Source organism: Homalodisca vitripennis, chromosome 2 (genome assembly GCF_021130785.1).
Source record: "Homalodisca vitripennis isolate AUS2020 chromosome 2, UT_GWSS_2.1, whole genome shotgun sequence".
Classification (NCBI taxonomy): Eukaryota; Metazoa; Arthropoda; class Insecta; order Hemiptera; family Cicadellidae; genus Homalodisca; species Homalodisca vitripennis.
In genome coordinates, this window is record NC_060208.1 from 2527302 (window position 1) to 2554433 (window position 27132).

Consider the following 27132-nt stretch of genomic DNA (forward strand, 5'->3'; position numbering starts at 1 on the left):
ATAACCTACAGAATGTATTTCTGTCTTGAGACTTACTTGTTCAGACAACCTTCAAAGACATTGTCATGTTTGGTTGCGATGAGAGGCTTATTAGGGAATAGACCTGAGGCAGCCTTCCCTGCACTCAGCACCAAGTCTTTGATACAACCTACAGAATGTATTACTATCCTGAGACTTACTTGTTCAGACAACCTTCAAGGACATTGTCATGTTTGGTTGCGATGAGAGGCTTGATAGGCAGTAGATCCGAGGCAGCCTTCCCTGCACTCAGCACCATGTCTTTGATACAACCAACAAAAGACTCGATGATATACTTCACTCCATGCAACTTCTCCTCTGGACTTAGCCCTAATGAATAACATGATATACATTAACTAATGACACACATCCTAATTAGTTAACACGTTATTTGATCAAACACTAGGTATAGAAGTATAATATTGTTGTTGTTTTGTTACAATTAATTGATTGTGAAGACAGAATAACCGTTTCATTTCATTTCATTTCATTAATGATCAATAGGTTCTAAGTTTGTTAGGTATTATATATTAGTTCTAAATAATGACTGTTAGTAACTTTAATACTGTTATCTTGCTGTTCTATTCATTATACTAATAGATTCGAGATTTACACTTATTCTGTCAATGTCTTGACGGTGAAGAGTTGTTAGAGACATCTAACATGATAACTATTGACACTATCTTGTAGAAGCTGCAGTGTTATATTATGAACCACATGATTGTATTTTCTACAACTAATGGGCTTTAAAAATTATAAATTGGCAAAATGATTTTATTACTAGAAGCCAAGTTGTGTTATTTTTATTATTCAGTTGGCAAGTTACCGAACTATGAAATCATTTTTACCAACTTTGGCAATATGAAAATGCTCTCTCCAAAGAACATAATTCTAATGAGATTGCCATATCTGTAAGGTTATTAAGCCTTGGAAATTCTTCACTAGTAGTTATGCATTGTCACCCAACCATAATCAATTCTTAAAATAGGTGATGTTCACAGACTACATAGTTCACTGTGAAGAATTATAGTTCCAAATTAAACTAATAGAGATCTACGCCTCAAACATACGACTAACAGTTCAGTCGCTGTCAACCAGTTAGGCCACTCTGGTTACCAATTAGAAAAAAGAATTTACTAGGAAACCTAAACATATTATAACATTATGTTATATTATAAAAAAGCAGCCTCAGCCACAGATGAGCGGATGGTAGCTAACTAGTATGCCCTCTACTGATTTCTTGATACGTGAAGAAGGGATAGATCTACTAAACAAAGTTTTTGCATTTTTTAGTACATACATACAACGATAGCAAGACCTCTTTATCTGAGATAATTGCAAAGTTTAGGACTATGCCAGCGGTTCTCAAACTTTTTACTTCGAGCCCCTCTGCATAATCCAGCTGGTAGCCGGGCCCCCTACATGTAAGTGTACTATATAAGTGAGTCCTTTTTTGAAGTTTATTTTTCACAATAGAAGGATTGTGAAGGAAACAGGATTTTTCCGGATGTTTGCCATCGTTCAGTGAAACAAGAAATCAGTAACACTACATTTCGAGATCTGCAATCTGATATCTTCTTCAGGTAAATAACTAACCTAATACATAGTTTCCTTCATAAGTGAGTCACTTTTGAAATTTTACTGTCAACTTTTATTTGCTTAGTTTTCCACATTTTGTGCAAACTACATTAGAGCATATTGGAGCAATAAGTTTAATCGTAATCAAACAACAAATTCTATACAAGCAATTACAATTTATTATTTTTTATTTCAGCTACTACAGTACAAAATTCTTATTTATATCACAAATTAATAATAATAATAATAAAAAGATCTTCAATGTGAAGGATGTGCTTGCTTTCTCTTTGCACATAGTTTGACAAACGCGGTGTCAGTTCTCATAACGCCACTCGAGTCTCTTCATCAAATCCAGTCTTGAGCAATATTTTCTCTTCGTGGCAGCTAGAGCAGAAAACCCAGTTTCACAAGAATAAGTGGTGGTGAATGGAGTGAGTATGTTCAATGCCTTTTTACCTAAAATTGAGAGATCCTTTTCTACACCAATCCAAAAGGATGTGAGAGAAGATTCTTAACTTACTTTCAAGCTCAGTGTCACCCTGGAGGTCAATGATATTTTCTTTTACTATCATGTTGAGGGAGCACTCATCGACGGATGGTTTGAACGTATTTTGAATCCATGCCAAGCCATCCAAGTCCTCATCAAAATATTTTTAATGAAATTTGAGGATTTCTAAGTGTTTAAGAAAGCATTTCTTTGGATATGTTGGAATAGTTTTTAGATCTATTTCTTCAATCATAATTTTTTGACTTACCCATTTCAAGTGACTCAAGTCATCCTAAGTATTATCTCAAGCGATCGTTTTCTTATGATAATATCCGTATTTTCAAATATCTAATTGACAAAGAAACGTGGTCTAATGTTTACGAGGCTGGGACTATAAATGATAAAATGCGTCTATTCCAATCTTCAATCTCCTTTTATTTTGAACAGGCTTTTCCTGAAAAGAAAAGAAGAGTTCGCAAAGGTGCCTCACGCAGCAAAGTGTCCTTGAGTGATCACCAATTGAAACTTAGAGATATGGTTCTCCAGTGGTATTGCTTCACTAAAGATTTGGATTCTTCTGATCTGAGGAGATAGCATTACTTATCATTGAAGAGAGAGTACAAGTCTTGTGTTAGGCTTGCTAAGTCATCTAAGGTGCTTGATGTTATACAAAAATCTTCTAATAAAATCAAAACTATGTGGGAGATCGTTAATGAAAGTAGAGGGAAGAATCAGTCTCCATGTAATGTCCCCCGCACCGTCAAAGATGACAAGGGAGTTGATATCAGTGATCCAAAACTGGTCTCAAACATGTTTAACAAATTCTTTATTGATGTGTCTAATAGTGCATCAACCTCATCCAGTATTCCTCATTCTTATGTGCAGCCTGGCTTGTGTACATCTTCATTTTTCTTATCACCAGTTACTAGGAGAGAGATAACAGATATCAACAGGTCTTTGAAGCCAAAGACGTCTTCTGGCTGCGACAGGATATTATCTAAATTGCTTATGTCATGTAGTGAATGTTTTGTTGACCCACTCGTTCACCTTATTAACTGTTCATTCGAAGGTGGACTTTTCCCAGATTTGTTGAAGCTTTCTGTTGTGAAGCCCTTGCTTAAAAAAGGAAGAGTGGATGAACTCGATAATTTTAGACCAATATCTATCAAATCAACGTTTTCAAAGATATTTGAAAGGGCAGTCTTAAATAGATTATGGTCTTTTATTAATCACAACAGTATTTTGTTTGAGAATCAGTTTGGGTTTGTTAAAGGACGGTCAACTGTCAATGCAATGTTTACGCTCATCAACAAAATAGTAAATGCCTTGGATAGAGGTAGGTCTGCTTCCGGTGTCTTTTTCGATCTTCGGAAGGCTTTCGATGTGGTTTCCCATGACATCATGTTGGAAAAGCTTGAAGGCATTGGAGTTCGAGGAGTGGCGAACCAATGGCTTTCATCTTATTTGAGGGATCGTCGACAGGCCGTAGAAGTGTCCATCATGCAGGCACTGTGAGGCGATGCTACTCGGATGTGCTGAGCGTTAAGGCGGTGGTGCCACAGGGCTCCATACTCGGCCCTCTTCTGTTTATTATATATGTAAACGACCTCAGGAGTTGTATTGCGGAGGCCCAGTTGTGTTTGTTTGCAGACGACACGTCCATCGTAATGGAAAACCAATGTCGTGAGGCCATGGAAGTTAGCACTTTTGTGGAGTCTAATAAGATAGTTCAATGGTTTAGGGAAAATGGTCTAGTGGTAAATGCTGCTAAAACCGCAATTGTTGAATTCGCAATCTCATCTAATAGCATTAATAATCTCAGCGTTTGGGTCGATGATATGGAAATCCTTTCTGTGCAGGTTTTTGGGATTGTCTACAGACAGAAACCTGAATTTTTCATCCCACATCGATTATGTAGCACGTAAGCTTTGTTCTGGAATCTTTGTGCTTCGTAGACTGGCACCTTTTACAAACGCTGCGATCCTCTTAACAACCTACTACGCTCTAATTTTCCCTTATCTTTCCTATGCGGTGACATTCTGGGGATCGGAAAGTTGTCGCACAAAACGGCTTTTTGTCTTGCAGAAGAAGGCAGTGAGAATAGTAGCTGGCATCCGTCGAATGGAGACTTGCAAGCCTGTTTTTAAGGAACTTAAATTGCTTACCTTCCCAAGCATTTATGTTTTTCAGACCTTGATTTTCTTACAGCAGAACCATGGTGTTTTCCGGTCCCTTGTTCCTCAGTCGGGATACAGTCTTCGACAAAAACATAAACTGAATATTCCTTACCATTCCACTACTTTTTTTAAACAACACACCTTTTACAATGCCACGTCCCTTTTTAACGCTCTTCCTGATGCTCTTAGAGCTGAAAAGGATTTATTTTGTTTTAAAAGAATGCTTAAAGCTTACCTTATTGAACACTGTTTCTATTCTGTAGATGACTACATTAATAGCAATACGTAATTTATTTAGTCCTTCCTATGTATTTTGTTCCTATGTAAATTGTTCTCTACACATGATTGTACTAAGTTGAAGCAAACCAATGCATTGTAATATGTTATATGGAATAAAGGATGTTTTGATTTGATTTGATTGAGATTAGGAAATAGCTCAATATGTTTACAGACCACCCTCGTACAAACTTAGCTTCTTTAAAAAGCTGTTCACCTTTTTAGTCCATTTCAGAAGGTTTTCATCTTTTTTCTGTAAAGACTTGTTTAATACATTTATTTTCTCAAATATATCTGACATGTACGCTAATCGCAGAACAAATCTCAGTCAGTGAAAAACGTTGGGTTTTTGGTGTTATCGTCAAGCAAAAATGCAAGAACTTCATGTCTAAGCTCAAATACTCTGGACAAGCCTTCTTCTCAATAATCAGCGAGCTTCAATATCAAGCAGTAAAGCTGAGTGTTCTGAGCCCATAATTTCACAGAGAATCTTAAAAACTCGAGATTTAAAAGGCTGCCCTTTAATGACATTAACTGTTTTAACGACCGTGTGTAAAATTTCATTAAGTTCCGGGGTCATACCTTTTGCTACTAAAGCCTCTCTATGAGTTATGCAGTGTGTCCATCTAGCTTCTGGAGCTACCTTTCTGATACACCCTCGAAGTCCAGTGTACTTTCCTGACCTAGCCCGAGCTCCATCTGTGCAAATTCCAGTATATTTGATCCATGATATGTCATTATCCTGCAAAAATGTACCAATCATTCTGAAAATGGCAGTGGTATCGGCTGAAAACATCTCACAAAAAAGCTCTCTTCCCGCATCGCATCACCATCAACACTATGAAGATCGGTAGCTTCATAAACTTGCTTCATTATTTTTTAAGTAAATTAAATTAATTTTTCAAGCAAGCATTGGCCACCCTGAACCTTCATTGCGCCCCCCTTGGGGGTCGCACCCCACACTTTGAGAACCTCTGGACCGGCAATTACCAATTCTCTTAATTACCCCATTTTTGCATTGAGTATAGATATTTCGATTTGAAGGATTTCTGCGAAAGGACACAAATAAGTTAAGAACTTCTAAGTGACTTTGTAAAACAAGAGGGGATTTTGCAAGAAAAGTTTTAGATAAAACAGGACATTTAAAGATTGGAAGCAATATACAGGCTAAGAAAGAAACGAAGAATAGAGGTGAAGACATGTTTGTAAGCAAGTAATCAACTTACCTCCAATAAGAACAACAGATGTGAGATCCGATGTGACGCCATAATTGGTAGACTCATTCAACCCTGGTATACTAGCCTCGGCAGTTTTGTCATCGACCTTCAACATACAAGCAGGACAGTGAATAGGTCAGCCTCTAGCCCTAATCAAATTCAAACTAATGTTTCACTTGGGAAAATAAAATGTTTAATTTCATCTCAATAATAAAAAACTACACACACTCATTAGAACTGAACTACAGAAAACATGTCACATTACGTTTGCATTCATCTACCAACAACCTACGACTGACCAGAGGGCACTAGCCAATGACAATCGTTACGGCATACAAAAACAAGATGGCGGAAATAAAAAGGAAGGGGGACAGGAATGGGCCCTTTTATTATTATTGGTTCATGCTAGATGAACTTCTTAAAACCATATTGTGACTCCGCATTGGTTTATTACAAATATCTGATCCGTTTGATACTTTTGGTTTTCTTTTTAGTTCATTTTTTAGAATTGACAACCAAAGCGGCCTAATCTCGACTGATGGTTGACTGATTGGTTGGTCTGCCAATTTAATGTATGTTACCTCAATTAATTTCCTTTTGAATATATGTGGTTCCCGATGTATTATGTCGACTTCATCCCAATTCATATGATGGTTCTTGGACCTACAATGGTGTGCAATTTTGACTTTTCTGTGAGACCCTTTCTTGTGTTTTCTTTGTGCTCTTTTATCCTTACGTTTAGTGGTCTTTTTGTCTCGCCTATGTATTCCCTATTGCAACTACATTTTATACTGTAAACACAGTTTTTGGAATCCTGTGTGCCATTTTTTGGTTTTGTTTTTACGAGACTTTGTCTAAGAGTATTGTGTGTTTTAAACACGGTTCTAATGTTGTACTTTCTACCTACTCTTATAATTTTCTCCGATAATCCCGGCACATAAGGGATTGACATAAACGCAAATTTATCACAATTCTGTTTTTCTGACTCAGGAATGATTCTTCTGGTTCGTTTGCACTTATTTATTACTAATTGAGGGTATCCATTGCTTCTAAGATCCGATTCAACTTTCTTTAATTCCTCTTTTAATCCATCTTTATCTGAGCACAAGCTCTTTGCTCTATCAAACAACGAGTAGGCTACTCCTTCTTTGACAGATTTTTGATGGTTGGATTGATAATTTAAATATTTTCCTGTGTGTGTTTTCTTTCGAAAAACAGTTGTCTTAAGGACATCCCTATCTCTTAATTCACACACATCCAAAAGGGAAGCTTATTCTGGACTTCCACTTCCATTGTGAGGCGGATGGAAGGAGAAATACTATTAATGTGAATCAAAAACTTATTTAATTCAATGTCTTCATGAGAAAAAATTACAAAGGTATCATCCACGTACCTCCACCAAATCTTCGGTTTGAACTGAGCTGAAGCCAAAGCTTTTCGCTCAAATTCCTCCATAAAGATATTGGCGAAAATAAGAGACAGTGGAGAACCCATTGCCATCCCCTCATCTTGACGGTAAATTTTACCCTCTAACTCAAAATAATTACATTGAGTGCATAGTTCTAACAGTTCCATCATTACTGACACGGGAAGTTTAGTTCTATCCTTTAATGTTTGGTTTTCTTTGAGACGTGATTTAATAATTCCGAGAGTTTCTGGAACTGGTACATTTTGTAAATAGACTTTCAACGTCAAAACTTACCAGTTTGTCAGTTTCAGTCAACTTCAGGGATTTTATTAAAAAATCCCTAGAATTTTTAATAAAAGAATCAGTTTTTCCTACCAATGGCGTTAAGATCTCCAAGAGGACTTTAGACAATACCCTGCAAGGTGAATCACGAGAACTAATGATGGGCCAGAGAGGGATGGTAGGTTTGTGGATTTTGGGAAGGTTTTGGAATGGTGAGGAGTTAATTTAGATCTAAATTTATCTGAAAATAATTCTTTATGTTTTGTTAAGGTGTTTGCTACTTTGCGTTCAAATGAATCAGTCGGGTCTTTATTTAAAACTGTATATTTGCAAGTATTTAAAGTTTCCGCAATCTTTTCTTTATACGCTAATTAGTCAAGTACAACATTAGCGTTACCTTTATCGACTGGTAAGATTTTGACATTGTCGTCTTTCCAAAGGATTGACGGATTTAGGATAAAGGATTATCAACAATAATATCAGTTGTCTTCACTATGAGGGTTTTCCAATCAACTAGTAAATCTGTATAAACCTGCAGTACAGCATTATGCTATAGCTATTCTACTAGAAATTGTTTACATCTCAGAACCAACCATTGTAATTATCAGACAACTAAAAACAGCTATGTAGAATTAGGTATAAAATTATATAACCTACTGCCATATAATGTAAAAAGTTTAAACCTAGTTAGTTTTAAGAATTATATGAAAAACTTTCTAGTCAATCTAGCTGTATACAGTGTTGATGATTTTGTAGAATGTATTAAACAATAATGAAGGCTGTGTTATGAAATAAGTATTCATGCTGTGAACAAATTTGACTATGCCATGCTGTATATTGTAGTAACGGCAATAAAGCTTTGATTCTTGAGTCTATGCTCTGGAGAGGTGTAGCAGTGTGTATGAGTCCTAACAAAGAAAACTGCAGGAACAATGTCTGGCCTGGGAACAACATGTCACAAGTTCTGTCAACAATAATATCAGTTGTCTTCACTATGAGGGTTTTCCAATCAACTAGTAAAACCGTATGGACCTCCAGTACAGCATTATGCTCTGGAGAGGTGTAACAGTGTGTATGGATCCTACCAAAGAAATCTGTAGGAACAATTTCTAGCTTGGGAGGTGTGCGACACGTAGCTGTATACAACCTTTAAATACTTAATAGTCCTTACAGCACATCCTAGAAACTGTACTATCCAGGGATTACACACTTATCAAACCTAAAATGTCACAAATTATGCACTAATTCTACACAGGACAGCACTTTTTGAATCAAAGCCAATATTCGGTAGAGTAAAATGTCTCAATAATCCGCAAAGTTCCCTGAAGAAAACTGCTCACGAGAATACTGGCGGCTCAGTGGCTGGAACCATTGTTCTACAGGTACAGGAGTTACAAATGAACATTGACTACATCTTTATTAAGTCCTGACAAGTCATTTATAATATTTTATTTATTGTTACTGTTATTTGTAATAACAATTCAGATTTTGGCTATTTTGTTTTATTTTCCCTTTAACACGTGTAAAATATTGTGATACTGCAATTAATACAACTTAGAAAGTTAAACCCACAAACTATTCACCTCAGCTATGAGATGAGCCACACGAACATCATACTGACAGGGGGGGGGGGGTGAATGGAACCAGTCTCTTATCATGAGTATTTTACTTCGAAATAATCAATCGCTTATTAATATATTTTTGCCTAAAACCACAACACTGCATATATAATTCAATTGAGTTCAAAACGCTAAATATTTCACCGTCACGCGATAACTACGAAAGTGAGGTTAGGTCTGACTATTTCTTGTGGCTTCTCCCTGTACCCGGTACTTTCAGTAACCGAGTGTAACTGTACTCGTACTGATTACAGGGTACTCCTAAAATGTTCCAGTTACTGTTACTGCTAAACGAGTCCGAGTACTTTGTACCAGGAACGGAGTTAAACATGTAAAGTATTTTTTATTTTAAAAGTAACCTATACCGGATTAGAGTAACTTGTACTCTCAGGACAGAGTAATCTCAGGAGTACCCGGGACAAAGCATCTTTAGGAGTAGTTCTGAGTGATCAATTGTCACAGTAGTGAGTATGTAAACAGTTTTAATAACGGTTTACAAAGTTACAAGCCCGAATAATAAGTACAACCTCCATGATGTGGCCAATGCCGAATTTCGTGGACCATTGGTCGAAAATAAAAGTTAGGATAGTAATAAGTTTATTTCCATACTACTCTAAAATTGCTTACCCAATTACAGTACACTTGCAATTTTGTTTTAGTTAGAAAACTTCATATAAAAACTGTATTTGTTGTACAAAATGTTATCTATCCCAGTACAAGCTTAATGGTGATTGGTGGTAGAGTGATTTTATTGCAAACTTTACACATACTGACCCTCTACTTTGCACCACTTGCTCTTGTTATTAGTCCAAAAGTAGTATAAAACAACCATTTTGGGAGCTAATAAACATCTATGCGCACCATCACAGTGTGCTAAGTGTCCCGGTTCTGACCCAACACCCCCTAGACAAAATCACTGCACACAGATTACTCACCTTAGCTATGAGACAAGCTCCATGCACATCTATGCGCACCATAACACTGTGCCAAGTGTCCCGGTTCTGACCCGACACCCCCCAGAAAAAATCACTGCACACAGATTACTCACCTTAGCTATGAGACAAGCTCCATGTAAATCTATGCGCACCATCACACTGTGCCAAGTGTCCCGGTTCTGACCCGACACCCCCCAGAAAAAATCACTGCACACAGATTAAAATAAAAAAATCAAATCAAAATCTTTTTTATTGCAGCGACATTGTATATACATTGTATGGCAAACGTCAATACGGGGTTTCTAAAATTCCAAGCATTCATACACACAATACACATTCATACTTACAATTTTACAATCACGCCTCTTTCATTCTTCGCCAATGCAGCCCACTTAGCACAGCAGAGTCAGTCTTCTAATTGGGCGGTCTCCCAGTCAAATGCCAAAAACTCACCCGCATTATAGAATAGTCTTTAACGCCTTAGGCGTTGGGGCATGTTTAATTGAATTGGGCAGTCTGTTGAGGAACTGCACACCCGCTTGCGAGGGTAGGCGTTCATAAACTACCGTTCTGTGTCTCCCAGTCCGGTAGTTTGCTCTGCCACGCGTCTCATACATGTGTATGTCTTGGCCTCTGGTTAAGGCACATTTACTCACACAAAACAAAGTTGTTTCCAAAATGTAGAGGCACGGCAGAGTCAACAGCTGCAATTTCCTGAAAGCTTCCCTGCACGACTCTCTAAATTTGATTTTGGCGATTACTCTAATTGCTTTTTTTTGGAGTCTGAATGCTCTTTGAAACTGAGTGTTTGCGCAAGCTTCCCAAAGGACCACTCCGTAGGCAAGATGGGGGTAAATCAAGCCGTAATACGCCGTAATCAGTACCTGACTCGGACAATATTTGGCTAAAGATCTCAAAACAAAAATGCCTGAGCAGATTTTTGCGCAAACATGGTCAATGTGCTCATTCCAAGTCAGCCCTCGATCGAGGTGCATTCCTAGGAATTTTGAAGAGCAGACTTCTTCCAGTGTGGAGTCATCTAACAAAATGGCCGGCTCACGCTGGTTGCCTGCAGTGCGCAAGGCAAAATTTAAAACGTTGGGTTTTGAAGAGTTTGTTGTTAGATTGAGGCTGTGGAAGTATTGGACACAGTTGTTGATGTCAACAAAAGCCTGTTGTTCCAAAACTTCGCTTGACATTGCATTGAAAAAAGAGTCGTATCATCGGCAAACTGCACCAATTTTCCATGCAGAAGCGATGATTTTATATCGTTCACGTAAAGCAGGAAAAGCACAGGACTGAGGATAGACCCTTGAGGGACTCCATATCTCAGGTCTATTGGTTTGGATGATTTATTTGATATTTGGACAACTTGGGATCTCTGACTTAGGAACGAGCTAAACCATTTAAGAGGCACGCCTCGAATGCCGTGGGACTCAAGTTTGTCGAGCACCGTTTGTACCGTGATTTACGCAGTCGAATGCTTTGGACAGGTCTAAAAACACACTCATTGTGTGGTTTCGACATTCAATTCCCTCTACAATCATATCGACAAGACTCACAACTGCGTCTGTTGTCGATTTGCCCTTTCTGAAACCAAATTGTTCACTTGAGAGCTGATTGTATTTGTCCAAAAAGTGAAGCATTCTTATAAGAAATAGCTTTTCAAAAATTTTGCTTATCACTGGCAAAATTGAGACAGGCCGATAGTTAGTAATTGAAGCTGGGTCGTCTTTCTTACAAATAGGAATAACTTTAGCAATTTTCAGGAGAGAGGGAAACACTCCTTTTTGGAATGAATAATTTACTAATCGGGTTAAGGGTCTCACTAAATGCTTGCAGCATTTTTTTATGAGCCATGGAGACATTATATTGAGGTCGTTTGATTTTTTGGCTGGGAGCTGCTGAATAATTCGGTGAAGCTCATCCTCAACGACGGGCACCAACACCATTGACGATGTAGGGCTCTGTCTTTGCAAGGGGCGTACTTGAGGTTCAGATGACCGGGGACCCCGCCCATCAGCAACGGATGCAAAAAAGTTATTAAACTGATCGGCAATCTCCGTTTCATCGTCCACAAGCCTAGACCCAATTTTAATTTTGACTGATTTATGAGTTTTCGTTTTATTATTAATGATGCCCCAAGTTGTTTTTGAAACATTTTTGGAAGAGAGAATAGATTTTGAGACATCATATGTTTTTGCAGCTTGGATCACTTTCCTGTATGTTTTTTTGTAATTCTTGAAAAAAGTTTTAAATTGTTCGTTTGAAGTGGTTTTGTAAATTTCGGAGAAAAATTTTAGTTTTTCTCTAGAAACTAAGATACCCGCTGTGATCCAGTTGTTTTTGGAAGTTTTTTCGCAAACATTGATAATTTTTGTAGGGCAGCAAATGTTAATGTGGAAATTTAGAGTGTCGTTAAACAATCTAAACTGCTGCTCTACAGGTTGGAATGAATTTAGAAAATCCCATCTTTCTTTAGAAAGAGAAGTTTTGAGGTGAGCGATGTTTTCTGGCCTTATGTCTCTTACTGTTTGTTTAATTTTAGGCTCCCTTTTGAGTTATACCCCACTAAAGACGGCTTCTTGGCCATAGTGGTCTGAGACAGCTGTATTCGCTACAGACACCGCGACACTTGAGTGGTTGGTGATGATATTGTCGATAGCAGATTGTGTTGTAGCCGTCACTCTCGTCGGAGTTCTGACTAGTAACTCCAGGTCAAATGACCTAAGTAAATCGACTAATCGAATTGTGGAATGGTGAGTGTTGTCCAACGCGTCAATGTTGAAATCCCTCATCACGACAAATTCCTGACGTTGGTTAGTCAGGCATGTCAATAATTTTTCAAATTTAGAAAAAAAAGTGTCTACATTTCCACTAGGAGACCTATAAATTCCGATCACGACTAATTTTGATTGATGCGTTTGAAGTTTGATCCCGACTGCTTCAAAATCTTTTTCGATTAATTCTTGGATCGGAAAGGGGGTAAACAAGAAATTTTGTTTAAGAAAAATGCTAACGCCTCCTCCTTTGGAGTGAGTTCGACAAGATTACTCACCTTAGCTATGAGACAAGCTCCATGTAAATCTATGCGCACCGTCACACTGTGCCAAGTGTCCCGGTTCTGACCCAACACCCCCCAGACAAAATCACTGCACACAGATTACTCACCTTAGCTATGAGACGAGCGCCATGCACATCTATGCTCACCATCACACTGTGCCAAGTGTCCCGGTTCTGACCCGACACCCCCCAGACAAAATCACTGCACACAGATTACTCACCTTAGCTATGAGACGAGCGCCATGCACATCTATGCGCACCATCACACTGTGCCAAGTGTCCCGGTTCTGACCCAACACCCCCCAGACAAAATCACTGCACACAGATTACTCACCTTAGCTATGAGACGAGCGCCATGCACATCTATGCGCACCATCACACTGTGCCAAGTGTCCCGGTTCTGACCCAACACCCCCCAGACAAAATCACTGCACACAGATTACTCACCTTAGCTATGAGACGAGCGCCATGCACATCTATGCGCACCATCACACTGTGCCAAGTGTCCCGGTTCTGACCCAACACCCCCCAGACAAAATCACTGCACACAGATTACTCACCTTAGCTATGAGACGAGCGCCATGCACATCTATGCTCACCATCACACTGTGCCAAGTGTCCCGGTTCTGACCCAACACCCCCCAGACAAAATCACTGCACACAGATTACTCACCTTAGCTATGAGACGAGCGCCATGCACATCTATGCGCACCATCACACTGTGCCAAGTGTCCCGGTTCTGACCCGACACCCCCCAGAAAAAATCACTGCACACAGATTACTCACCTTAGCTATGAGACAAGCTCCATGTAAATCTATGCGCACCGTCACACTGTGCCAAGTGTCCCGGTTCTGACCCAACACCCCCCAGACAAAATCACTGCACACAGATTACTCACCTTAGCTATGAGACGAGCGCCATGCACATCTATGCTCACCATCACACTGTGCCAAGTGTCCCGGTTCAGACCCGACACCCCCCAGACAAAATCACTGCACACAGATTACTCACCTTAGCTATGAGACGAGCGCCATGCACATCTATGCGCACCATAACACTGTGCCAAGTGTCCCGGTTCTGACCCGACACCCCCCAGACAAAATCACTGCACACAGATTACTCACCTTAGCTATGAGACGAGCGCCATGCACATCTAAGCTCACCATCACACTGTGCCAAGTGTCCCGGTTCTGACCCGACACCCCCCAGACAAAATCACTGCACACAGATTACTCACCTTAGCTATGAGACGAGCGCCATGCACATCTATGCGCACCATAACACTGTGCCAAGTGTCCCGGTTCTGACCCGACACCCCCCAGACAAAATCACTGCACACAGATTACTCACCTTAGCTATGAGACGAGCGCCATGCACATCTATGCTCACCATCACACTGTGCCAAGTGTCCCGGTTCTGACTTGACACCCCCCAGACAAAATCACTGCACACAGATTACTCACCTTAGCTATGAGACGAGCGCCATGCACATCTATGCGCACCATCACACTGTGCCAACTGTCCCGGTTCTGACCCGACACCCCCCAGACAAAATCACTGCACACAGATTACTCACCTTAGCTATGAGACGAGCGCCATGCACATCTATGCGCACCATAACACTGTGCCAAGTGTCCCGGTTCTGACCCGACACCCCCCAGACAAAATCACTGCACACAGATTACTCACCTTAGCTATGAGACGAGCGCCATGCACATCTATGCGCACCATCACACTGTGCCAAGTGTCCCGGTTCTGACCCCACACCCCCCAGACAAAATCACTGCACACAGATTACTCACCTTAGCTATGAGACGAGCGCCATGCACATCTATGCGCACCATCACACTGTGCCAAGTGTCCCGGTTCTGACCCGACACCCCCCAGACAAAATCACTGCACACAGATTACTCACCTTAGCTATGAGACGAGCGCCATGCACATCTATGCGCACCATCACACTGTGCCAAGTGTCCCGGTTCTGACCCGACACCCCCCAGACAAAATCACTGCACACAGATTACTCACCTTAGCTATGAGACGAGCGCCATGCACATCTATGCGCACCATCACACTGTGCCAAGTGTCCCGGTTCAGTCCTGTACACAGCATTACAATTTTATATGTAACCTAAACATAAGAGGGCCTCTAAAACGCCCAGATTTCATTTGCTCTTTGATACATTTCCATAGAAAATAACAATGAATTACACACTACCTTGCTTTTTGTTTAAGAAAAACACTGTTAAAAGTGTGATCCTGACAAGAATCTACACGTATATAGTTAGTGTTTTGGTAATGGTGTATGAGTGGTTTTTTTATGATAAAGAATGTCAAATTATTGATGACAAAACTCATTCCGAGTACCAAACTTCCTGATCTGCCAAAAAAGTTAAACAATTTATGCAATTTAATGATCATTTGACGTACGGTTAACAGTAATAGTAAGGCTCCTGAGTCCTGACACAACATTGATCTCAGCCCACGGTGTTACCAAGTCTGTAGCATGGGATAGCATATCAATGAAAGTACTTAAAGAAGCAGTAGCAACTTTAACTTTATATATATATATATATATATATATATATATATATATATATAATATTATATTATAATATTCAATAATATATATATCAAGGCTTTTGACAGAATAAATCACTCATTATTTGTTAGTAAATTAAGATTTTGTAAGATTTTAGATTCATAGTGGTTTATATCTTTTCTTACTGATAGAAAGCAAAGAACATTCATTACTTAATAATATGCACGTTAAATTCACATAATGATGGGTGTGGGGAACACACACATTGGTTTACCTCAGGGGGTCGTCTGAACCTATCGTTATTTATTACTTTTATATTTGCCATGTGATATAAACACGACCTTGTCATGTATGTGGATGTCACAAAATCTCTGGTAAAATGTAACCGAGAGCAACATGTAAAAGTATAAATATTATACATTCAATAATATACTCATAAAAACTATTTACTTACAATAAATTAAGGCCTTGAGCTATTTCCGATAAATTTTAAAAAACTAATTTTTCTGTATAATACATATAAAATCTTCTAGGACAAGTTATTGATAAGAATTTGTAACTGTGATCACACACAGAACATTTGTAACTGTGACCACACACAGAACATTTGTAACTGTGATCACACACAGAACATTTGTAACTGTGACCACACACAGAACATTTGTAACTGTGATCACACACAGAACATTTGTAACTGTGACCACACACAGAACATTTGCCCGGCTTGTTACCACGTGCACACCTTGGGGGAGTTACTTCACTTTCAGTATTCATTAATACAGTGTGGAATCCAAATATAAATGCAGAGGAGTATGCAGAACCGCATGGTTCCTGTATACAAGTAGAAGAGATTTGTATAAAAACGTTTATAGTCACTAAATTGTTACTCATACATAATTCGTACATTGTTTGTTTTTATATACTTTTTATTTATGATCATTATGATAACTTTACAACTCTCTTTAAGAAAACTAAATACAATTTACTAGTCAAAAATTAACATTACATAAATATTAATAAAACATTATACGGGAAAATACTTTACAATAAGTTGCCCTTTATTAAAAATGTACAATACTTTAAAAAATACTTTACAGAAGATTTTCATAGTTTATGTGGTGTTGTCAAGTATTTAATCTTATCTACAAATTATTTAAATAGTACATAACATTTGTACTAAGAGCTAGACGTACCCTCTCCCACTATAACAGACAGAGAATGTTTCCCAAACACGTGAACGACCTTGAGCTGACCCTTTTCTACAATAACGTAGAGGGCGTAAGGGTCGAGTCCTTCCGGCCGGTCCTTAACACTGTGGTAGACAAGCAGACCGTGCGGCAGGCGAGTGCGGAACTGGAAAGATATCTCACGACACAACCTACCGACAAGTACAATCTGTTAGTATCATGTGTCCGTGGTCTGGACCTCAACATATATTCTCAGTAGCTGAGAGGCCGGTCCTTAACACTATGGTAGACAAGCAGACCGTGCGGCAGGCGAGTGCAGAACTGGAACGATATCTCACGACACAACCTACCGACAAGTACAATCTGTTAGTATCATGTGTCCGTGGTCTGGACCTCAACATATATTCTCAGTAGCTGAGAGGCCGGTCCTTAACACTGTGGTAGACAAGCAGACCGTGCGGCAGGCGAGTGCGGAACTGGAACGATATCTCACGACACAACCTACCGACAAGTACAATCTGTTAGTATCATGTGTCCGTGGTCTGGACCTCAACATATATTCTCAGTAGCTGAGAGGCCGGTCCTTAATACTGTGGTAGACAAGCAGACCGTGCGGCAGGCGAGTGCGGAACTGGAACGATATCTCACGACACAACCTACCGACAAGTACAATCTGTTAGTATCATGTGTCCGTGGTCTGGACCTCAACATATATTCTCAGTAGCTGAGAGGCCGGTCCTTAACACTATGGTAGACAAGCAGACCGTGCGGCAGGCGAGTGCAGAACTGGAACGATATCTCACGACACAACCTACCGACAAGTACAATCTGTTAGTATCATGTGTCCGTGGTCTGGACCTCAACATATATTCTCAGTAGCTGAGAGGCCGGTCCTTAACACTGTGGTAGACAAGCAGACCGTGCGGCAGGCGAGTGCGGAACTGGAACGATATCTCACGACACAACCTACCGACAAGTACAATCTGTTAGTATCATGTGTCCGTGGTCTGGACCTCAACATATATTCTCAGTAGCTGAGAGGCCGGTCCTTAACACTATGGTAGACAAGCAGACCGTGCGGCAGGCGAGTGCGGAACTGGAACGATATCTCACGACACAACCTACCGACAAGTACAATCTGTTAGTATCATGTGTCCGTGGTCTGGACCTCAACATATATTCTCAGTAGCTGAAAGGCCGGTCCTTAACACTGTGGTAGACAAGCAGACCGTGCGGCAGGCGAGTGCGGAACTGGAACGATATCTCACGACACAACCTACCGACAAGTACAATCTGTTAGTATCATGTGTCCGTGGTCTGGACCTCAACATATATTCTCAGTAGCTGAGAGGCCGGTCCTTAACACTATGGTAGACAAGCAGACCGTGCGGCAGGCGAGTGCGGAACTGGAACGATATCTCACGACACAACCTACCGACAAGTACAATCTGTTAGTATCATGTGTCCATGGTCTGGACCTCAACATATATTCTCAGAAGCTGAAGTTTTGGTTCTAAAAACCTTTTTTTCTGCATTATCTAACAAGTTTTGGTTTTGAGCAGTACACAATTAATAGAAAATGCGTGGTAAAAGTAAAATGTAGCTTTATATTCTATTGATAAAATGAGTAGGCCTTTCGTAACATTATTTGTGCACTTAGCTTTTTTCGTAAGGCAAACTCTTTTTAAAAAAGGAAACCACACATTGATGTTTGTTGTCAGACTTTAATTGAAGGGCAGTTTTCATAGTTGAATGAATGAGATGAAAGATTTTTGAAAATGCTTCAATGTTTAGTTCGCTTATACATCCTTTTGCATCTACAGTGTTTTATATAATAACACTTTTAACCCTATTTCAGTACTGAAAGCAGAATGTATAGTTTAGCCTCATGTAATTTAAAGTTTCTATTTATGCCCCTTTGCATTTATTCTCTGAAAAATAAATCAATAACATTAAATTTTTTGTAAATAATGTAATGTAACATCACTTTTAAATGTGCACTGAAGCCATCAAGACAATTTATTTGTGTTTTGGCCAATTTTTTCATCTGCAGAAAACTTTTAGGAAGTCAGAGGAAGCCAACAAAATCTATGAAATGCAAAGAGTGGCCTATGGGAAATATTCAAATTACAATAAAACTGACATCAACATCGGAACTGAACAAGGTTTTAATTAGGATAAATCAATTATTCAAAATCTTAGAAATTATTAAACATTGAAGACTTCGAGGAAGGAGAATATATGACGTCTTCCCATCTATACTCACGGAAACAAACAAATTAAATATGAAAAACTGTTATTTAATTAAATATATTAAGCTGATGTTATGTTGATCAAATTCTTTGAATCAGAAATTTAATAATGTGGCTAATTTGATTATTCTGATTGACGGTTTATTCAAACTTACTTATTGGATCTATACATTTCATATTTTTTTAAACTTAATCAGTGTCCTTATACAAATTAGTGAAGATAAAAAATCGTAAAATATAAATTATACGTTATGACTGATACCACTTGTAACTGAAATTAATGCCAGATAGCAGTAATCCGTAATTACTTTGTAAATGCAGGAAAAGTAATGTTGTTATAATAGTTAGTTAATATTGATTACTGGTTCATAACTTTTATAGAGGTTAAATAAAATAAGACAGTAAAAGTCTTGACGGAATTGAAAAGTCAATGTTATCCCACAGTTGACATTTTATTATTATCAGTTGTAACGATTAAGTACTGGTACAGTAGTACGAGTACATTATATGTGGTGGCATCACTACATCGAAGCCGTGATGAACCTGTGAACTTCTGCTTGTGTATAAAAGTATATCATAACGGTTTCTTGCAATTTATGGCTAACTCTTCTCTAAAATAGAAATGACATCAGTTGATTCTTTAAAGCAAAATAAATTCTAGTGTAAACTAGTGTAGTGTTTATTAAAAACTAAAGATTTATTTTAAAAGTGAATGATATTAAAATTGTTCAATTCATTTCCAAAATTGAATGAAAATAAGGAAAATGCAAATGAAAAATCTTTACTTATACAAGGAAACACATTATCCACACATTATTACATGCACTTAAACACATTATTACTTGCACGTAAACACATTATAAACACATTATACACACATCATTACATACATGTAAACACATTAATACATGCAAGTACAATATTTTATTCACACATGATTACATGCACGTAAAACATTTAATTCACACATTATATACTTTTTACAGTTTTTGAAAATAATGTTGTAATAATTTTCAATATTATTAGGATTTAGATATTTTATAGATCTATTAAAGAGTTATTATAGGATTTGGGGTTAACAATAGGTCACTTACATGCAAATAACCTTTTGTGCTCATTCCTGCATTAAATATAACCAATTTATTGAATGTATTGACGAAAAAACTTTATCTGGATTGAAAATTGGAAAAGTAAATTCCGATAGGTTACATCTCCTGTTTAGTGTCCAGGAATGGAAGTGTAGGACTGTGTTCAGGAATGAAAGTGTGTATGACTGTGGTCAGGAACGAAAGTGTAGGACTGTATTCAGGAATGAAAGCGTATGACTGTATTCAGGAATGAAAGAGTATGACTGTATTCAGGAATGAAAGTGTGGGACTGTGTTCAGGAATGAAAGAGTATAACTGTATTCAGGAATGAAAGTGTGGGACTGTGTTCAGGAATGGAAACAAGAAGCCTCTTTATCATTAAATAAACTATACAAGTTGATTATTAAGGTATATAAATACTAAAATGTTAACTCTATAACAGCAACTGTATACACTAAGTAACGCAAATACACCTCAGTTGAAACGTGGGGATGCGATTGCCATCGAGCTGAATGAACGCGTTGTTCTTCGCCATCATGAACACCTTGTGGTGCCCTGTTTCCGCAAAGGTCAGCTCGATCCCTCGATGTTCGAGTGGGACCGGAGGCCGCGCAGAGGTGACTCGTGGGGCCTCACTCGTCGATTCGTCCGGCGGCGCAGGTGGTATCATCAGGTAGGGAGGAAGGGTATCTGCGACAGCATTGAGAGATGTAGAACAGGTAACGAGTTCGTACCATGAACCCATTGTCACACAAATGGAATACATTTTAACTGAGTGACATACCACATCATGGATCAATTACTATTTCTCAATATTTTTAGTGATCAATCTTCATAAGCAATGTACGAGTATTACACACACAAATTAAAATGTGGAAAAAATCTATACCTTAAATTTACTATCTTGTGATAAACATTTGGATCCTAAAATTGATAAATTTGAGACATTTTATATTTTTATAAAAACTTCCTCTATGCAATTTTAAAACTCAAATTGGAGATTGGGGTGTTGTAGATGTATTCAGTTTTTTTTTCTCTTAGCTTTTCTGTGTGCCCGCACCTTTTGGCAGAACCTGGGAACTTGTATTTTCTGTTCCGGAGACACAACAAAGCTTACTGTTTTAACGGTCTAAGGTACCTAGCGTCTATGATGTATTACATTTAGAAAAATTAATTATTACAATAGTTATTAGAATACAATAATTCCAATTTAAAATAAGGGTTTGATTAATTTTAATTTTAACAACAATTAAATACATTATAACATTTATTGATAAAGTGGTCATTATATTTCTATTGGTTTTAGTTGTCAAACTTGACTGTAATCTTACCGTCTCTAACAAAACAAGATACTGAGATGCTTACGGTCACCGCCGATACAGTAGTGGAGACACTCTGCCTCTGAATCGAACACATTCTCGCCCTTGCAGCCGCCGTACACAAATATCTTACAGGCCTGTGTTGACGTGTTGTAGTACCACTTGTGTACCCAGTCCTGGCACGGCCCACGCGACACCACGCCCTTGCACCTCTCTGTCAGACATCATCATGGTAACAATACAAAGCCACTTATAATATCTTACAGGCCTGTGTTGACGTGTTGTAGTACCACTTGTGTACCCAGTCCTGGCACGGCCCACGCGACACCACGCCCTTGCACCTCTCTGTCAGACATCATCATGGTAACAATACAAAGCCACTTATAATATCTTACAGGCCTGTGTTGACGTGTTGTAGTACCACTTGTGTACCCAGTCCTGGCACGGCCCACGCGACACCACGCCCTTGCACCTCTCTGTCAGACATCATCATGGTAACAATACAAAGCCACTTATAATATCTTACAGGCCTGTGTTGACGTGTTGTAGTACCACTTGTGTACCCAGTCCTGGCACGGCCCACGCGACACCACGCCCTTGCACCTCTCTGTCAGACATCATCATGGTAACAATACAAAGCCACTTATAATATCTTACAGGCCTGTGTTGACGTGTTGTAGTACCACTTGTGTACCCAGTCCTGGCACGGCCCACGCGACACCACGCCCTTGCACCTCTCTGTCAGACATCATCATGGTAACAATACAAAGCCACTTATAATATCTTACAGGCCTGTGTTGACGTGTTGTAGTACCACTTGTGTACCCAGTCCTGGCACGGCCCACGCGACACCACGCCCTTGCACCTCTCTGTCAGACATCATCATGGTAACAATACAAAGCCACTTATAATATCTTACAGGCCTGTGTTGACGTGTTGTAGTACCACTTGTGTACCCAGTCCTGGCACGGCCCACGCGACACCACGCCCTTGCACCTCTCTGTCAGACATCATCATCAGACATCATCATGGTAACAATACAAAGCCACTTATAATATCTTACAGGCCTGTGTTGACGTGTTGTAGTACCACTTGTGTACCCAGTCCTGGCACGGCCCACGCGACACCACGCCCTTGCACCTCTCTGTCAGACATCATCATGGTAACAATACAAAGCCACTTATAATATCTTACAGGCCTGTGTTGACGTGTTGTAGTACCACTTGTGTACCCAGTCCTGGCACGGCCCACGCGACACCACGCCCTTGCACCTCTCTGTCAGACATCATCATGGTAACAATACAAAGCCACTTATAATATCTTACAGGCCTGTGTTGACGTGTTGTAGTACCACTTGTGTACCCAGTCCTGGCACGGTCCACGCGACACCACGCCCTTGCACCTCTCTGTCAGACATCATCATGGTAACAATACAAAGCCACTTATAATTAACTCATTCTAAAGTTCTATAAACAAGCCAACAACTCAATATGACTTCTGTTCACTGGTTAACACTGCGGCTGGTGATCTCACTTAGTTTAGTCCGACAGTGAAGGTGTTAAAATAAAGAACACTTCCGGAATAAATTCTGTACAATGTCTTTGTATAGTACCCTGTATAAATCTTTACTGAGTATATTTTGGTATAGAAGCACAGTTCAACAAAATACATACACTGAACCACCAGGGCTGTATTTCTAAATAGGCTAAGTAGGCTGCAGCCTAGAGCGGCAAAATTAAGGGGCGGCAGATTTGACAAAAAATTAAAATATTAAAATGAAATATTTGTGAAATACAATATTATTTTCCTTATACGAGTTTAAGTTTGTGTTATATAAATAGAGCTTTTAGGAAACACATACACTTTAATTTCCTATTTCGTTGTATGTATTACTACAAAATATGTACGAACGCCTTGTTCCTTCGCGCAACGAGCGGCGATCTGCCGATTTACATTGGCAACACCCCCTGGCAGCCGGCAGCCCTGGGTGGCTGGCGCGACAGCTCTCCGCTCCCCTGCCCCTCCCCACCTCTCCAACACTGGCGCTCAGCTGATAGTCACCTGACGCTGTCACGGACCGACAGACGCACCCTCTGACTCACGACTCACACATCCACAGATTACACTACACTACAGTCTACAGTGACTACACTGCGCTGTCAGTTGGTGGTTGATGTTAGTGTTGTGCACACGGCGGCACGGTTACGGTGTTATATAAGTTGTTGACTCGTTGTATTCAGCTAGTTCAATGTTAAAGTCAACAATCAATTGTAAGTATGATTGAATCTGAATGAGACTTAGATGTAAGAGTGGAGTGAATGGAAAATTTTAGCTAACAAGTAACCATTGCAATAACATGTGGGTCGTTGTCAAATCAACTGTCCTTTCGAGGTCCCAATATATACAATTTTTAATAACTTTAATTTTAAGGGGGCGATTCACCATTGCGGTTTTAGCAACCTTTGGCCGGTCGGCTCCCATAAGCGCAATGTTAATTTCACGCTTGCAGGCTTGTCGAATTCAAATGATCATATTCCAACAGTGCTCACAAAATGTGCTCATAAAAAGTAATATTTTTTTTACGGAAATCTATTGACAACTAATCAATCTAGGGTTCTCGATTTTTTAATTTCCTCTCAAAAAATCTGTTTAGCCTTCAACGGGCGGTTAAAAATCACTAATTTTTGGACTTTTTGCCAAGTCCCCTACACTATATTATTTAATATTTTCAACATTTAAAAAACGGCAATCCTAGATCACCATTTGAGGAATACACCAATACTCTAAAATTTAGGATAACTTAATTCTGTGAGCAGTGATCATTTGAATTCCACGCCCTGTTTTCATGGTCAGCGGCGTGTTAGAGCACCCCCTTAATAAAATATACTCAATTGTCGTATGTGTTATCAATGAACCAATTAAAATTTAGGATAATTACTTTACTTGCTTATTACCGCTGCTCTTGTACTTATTACTCCTTATAAACCTCATGAGTGTTACTCTCTACATCATGGAATGTTAGGTAGGTACCCTAAATCATGAGTGTTACTTGGTAGTTTTAAGGGAAAATTGTTTAAACTACAGATATTTTGGCATATATTTAACATATGTTTTTAGATAAGTAAGAACAGAAGTACTCTAAAACTCATTATTAAGACAAAATAAAAATTTTTGGCGAGTGAAACTCAAAGAAATTGAAAAAATCTCATAAAAATTCATGTAAGTAATACAATGTATTTGCTTGCGTTCTCACAGAAAAAAGTCCAACATTTTTCCAGATCTCCTTTTGGCTGGTATATGTGTGCCCTCCAGACCTTCTTCCTTCTTCCCATATAAAAAGAGCTTTCAAATCTCGTTTTCTCCAGGACCCCTAGGATGGCAGTTACGCAGATTACGCTCCCAAATAACTGACTATTCGGTTCTAACGTAGAGTTTTATATTTTAGGCTACTACTAGCTTCTCTACAACTACAATGAGTGATGGACGGAAGAGGCTTAGCGGTGCGGAGTACAAGAAACGGGCGAAGAAGAAACTCGAAGAACAAGAACGTGTATTGAAACAAACCAAAAGGCTAGATTTGTTCTTTAAGACGCCAGGAGAACAAGAGAGTGCACCAGTACTTGAAGGACCTGCACTTGACGATTCCGTTGACGAGACGGCCGGCCAGCTGGACGACAATGTTTCAGCTGGGCCAAGCTGCTCAAATCCACCAGCTAATCTAGCAAGTTTAAACGAAGACATCATCATACCTCACGAGATCGCCACTGAAAGCCTTTCGTTGGAGCTGCTGTCACCCTGCTGTTCCAGCGAAGATCCAGCTTTCTGGGTTTTGAATGATGCAACTCGAGATTCAATCGCAAAAAATGGGTTCAAACAAAATATCGACCTGGATTTCTCAAACAGCGTCAGAGAATACAAGGATCAAAAACGATATTTATCCAAATCTCTGTTTCAACGAACATTGAAAAATGGAGAGGTTCAGGACAGAAAGTGGATGGTATTCTCAAAAAGCAAGGGTTCTGTTTATTGTGGCTCTTGTTTGGCATTCAATTTCAAAGAGAAATCCCAGTTTGATTGTAAAGACGGATTCAACGACTGGAAAAATGGTGAAAGTTGGGCCAGTCATCACGAAAACTCACCAATTCACAAGTCGCAATCATTACTCTAAAATCACGAGAAATTGCTCTGAAACGTGTTGGCAGTATGTTAACTGAGCAGCTAGACAAAGAAACCAATTATTGGAAAAAGGTTTTGGCCAGGGTTATAGCGGCCGTTAAGGCCTTGACATCAAGAGGCCTTGCATTAAGAGGCGATGATGAAATCTTTGGATCAAACAGAAATGGAAATTTTCTTATGGCTTTAGAGCTTATCTCCGAATTCGACCCTTTTTTAGCTACTCACATTGAAAAATATGGTAATTGTGGAAGTGGTCATACAAACTATCTCTCTTCCCAAACGTGTGAAGAAGTCATTGAATTAATGGCTCAAAATGTAAGACAAGAAATTTGTGAAGAATTGAAACAGTCAAAATATTTTTCTCTCATAGTTGATTCAACCATGTAGACCAGTTGGTTCTTGCAGTCAGGTATGTTTTAAATGACGGTGTACCCTGTGAACGATTTCTTACCTTCATCCCGTCAGTTGGACATACCGCAGAGGGTATGTTTAAAAGTGTGATGAGAGAACTAGGAAATCTGGAAATAAACATTGATGACTGCCGAGGCCAATCGTACGATAATGCCTCAAATATGTCGGGGACTTACAATGGTCTTCAGGCAAAGATAAAGAGCAAAAGTCCTTTAGCTCTATTCATCCCCGCGTGCGGCTCATTCTTTAAATCTGGTCGGATCATCTGCTGCTGAATCTTGTGAAGAAGCGTGCAGATTCTTCATGTTGCTTCAAGAACTTTATGTGTTTTTTACATCTTCTACAAAACGATGGGAGTGCCTGATAGGTGTAATGGAAGATTCTTATCAGAATAATAAGACTATAAAAAGGGTGCGTCCTACACGATGGTCGGCTAGGGATGATGCATGTCAGAGCTTGCGAGAGTCTTGGGACGAAGTGTACAAGGCTTTGACAACAATTTCAAAAGACCCAACAGAAAAGGCTACAACCAGATGTGAGGCTCAAGGAATCGCTCGGAATCTAGAACGTTTTGAGACTGCATTTATGGTATGCTTCTGGAGCACTGCCCTCCATAGAATTCACAAAGTCAGTAAAACTATACAAAGTGGAACCGTTGACGTTTTGTTAGTCAGGGATTTGTATGGTTCTCTAGAGGAATATTTTGTGTCAGAAAGAAACAACTTTTCTTATTTCGAGGAATTGGGTATGAAGATAACCAAAACTGAAACATACGATTCATACGAAAAAGACACAAGCAGACAAACCAAGCGAAAAGTCTGGCCAGACGAAACCCGGAGTGAAGAAGTCAACCTGACTGGCAGAGATGACTTGAGAATTAACACATTTCTTCCAATTCTAGACTCCTTTATTTGTGAATTTAAGAGAAGAAAAGTGGCCCATAGTGACTTTGTAGATAAATTCTACTTCCTGACTCAATTGTGTGACAGCAAAACAGACATCAACATCACAGAAGAGGAACTAAGAAACAAGGCAACGAAACTTCATCAAATTTATCAAAATGACTTAGATTCCGATTTTATTGAAGAGTGCATTCA

At 39.2% G+C, this 27132-nt stretch overlaps 1 protein-coding gene across 12 annotated transcripts in view; it reads right to left on the minus strand.

Moving 5' to 3' along the window:
• LOC124356039 (neurexin-4) overlaps positions 1-22424 on the minus strand; it is a 142692-nt gene extending 120268 nt beyond the window's left edge. For 5 of the 12 annotated variants that reach the window (XR_006921777.1, XR_006921776.1, XM_046807187.1 and 2 more), the window contains exons 1-6: positions 21495-22423; positions 20603-20819; positions 16796-16980; positions 15090-15160; positions 5763-5859; positions 180-348 (exon numbers count right to left, since the gene is read on the minus strand). Coding sequence is in view for 8 of the 12 variants with exons in the window: in XM_046807187.1 (XP_046663143.1) it covers positions 180-348; positions 5763-5859; positions 15090-15160; positions 16796-16980; positions 20603-20799 (719 nt within the window). In the remaining 4 variants the exon portion in view is untranslated. Of the gene's footprint in view, positions 1-179; positions 349-5762; positions 5860-13168; positions 13236-13281; positions 13456-15089; positions 15161-16795; positions 16981-20602; positions 20820-21494 lie in introns of those variants that run through there. The other 7 variants (XR_006921774.1, XR_006921775.1, XM_046807184.1 and 4 more) reach the window with 4 other exon arrangements.
• Between the last annotated feature and the right edge of the window lie 4708 nt (positions 22425-27132).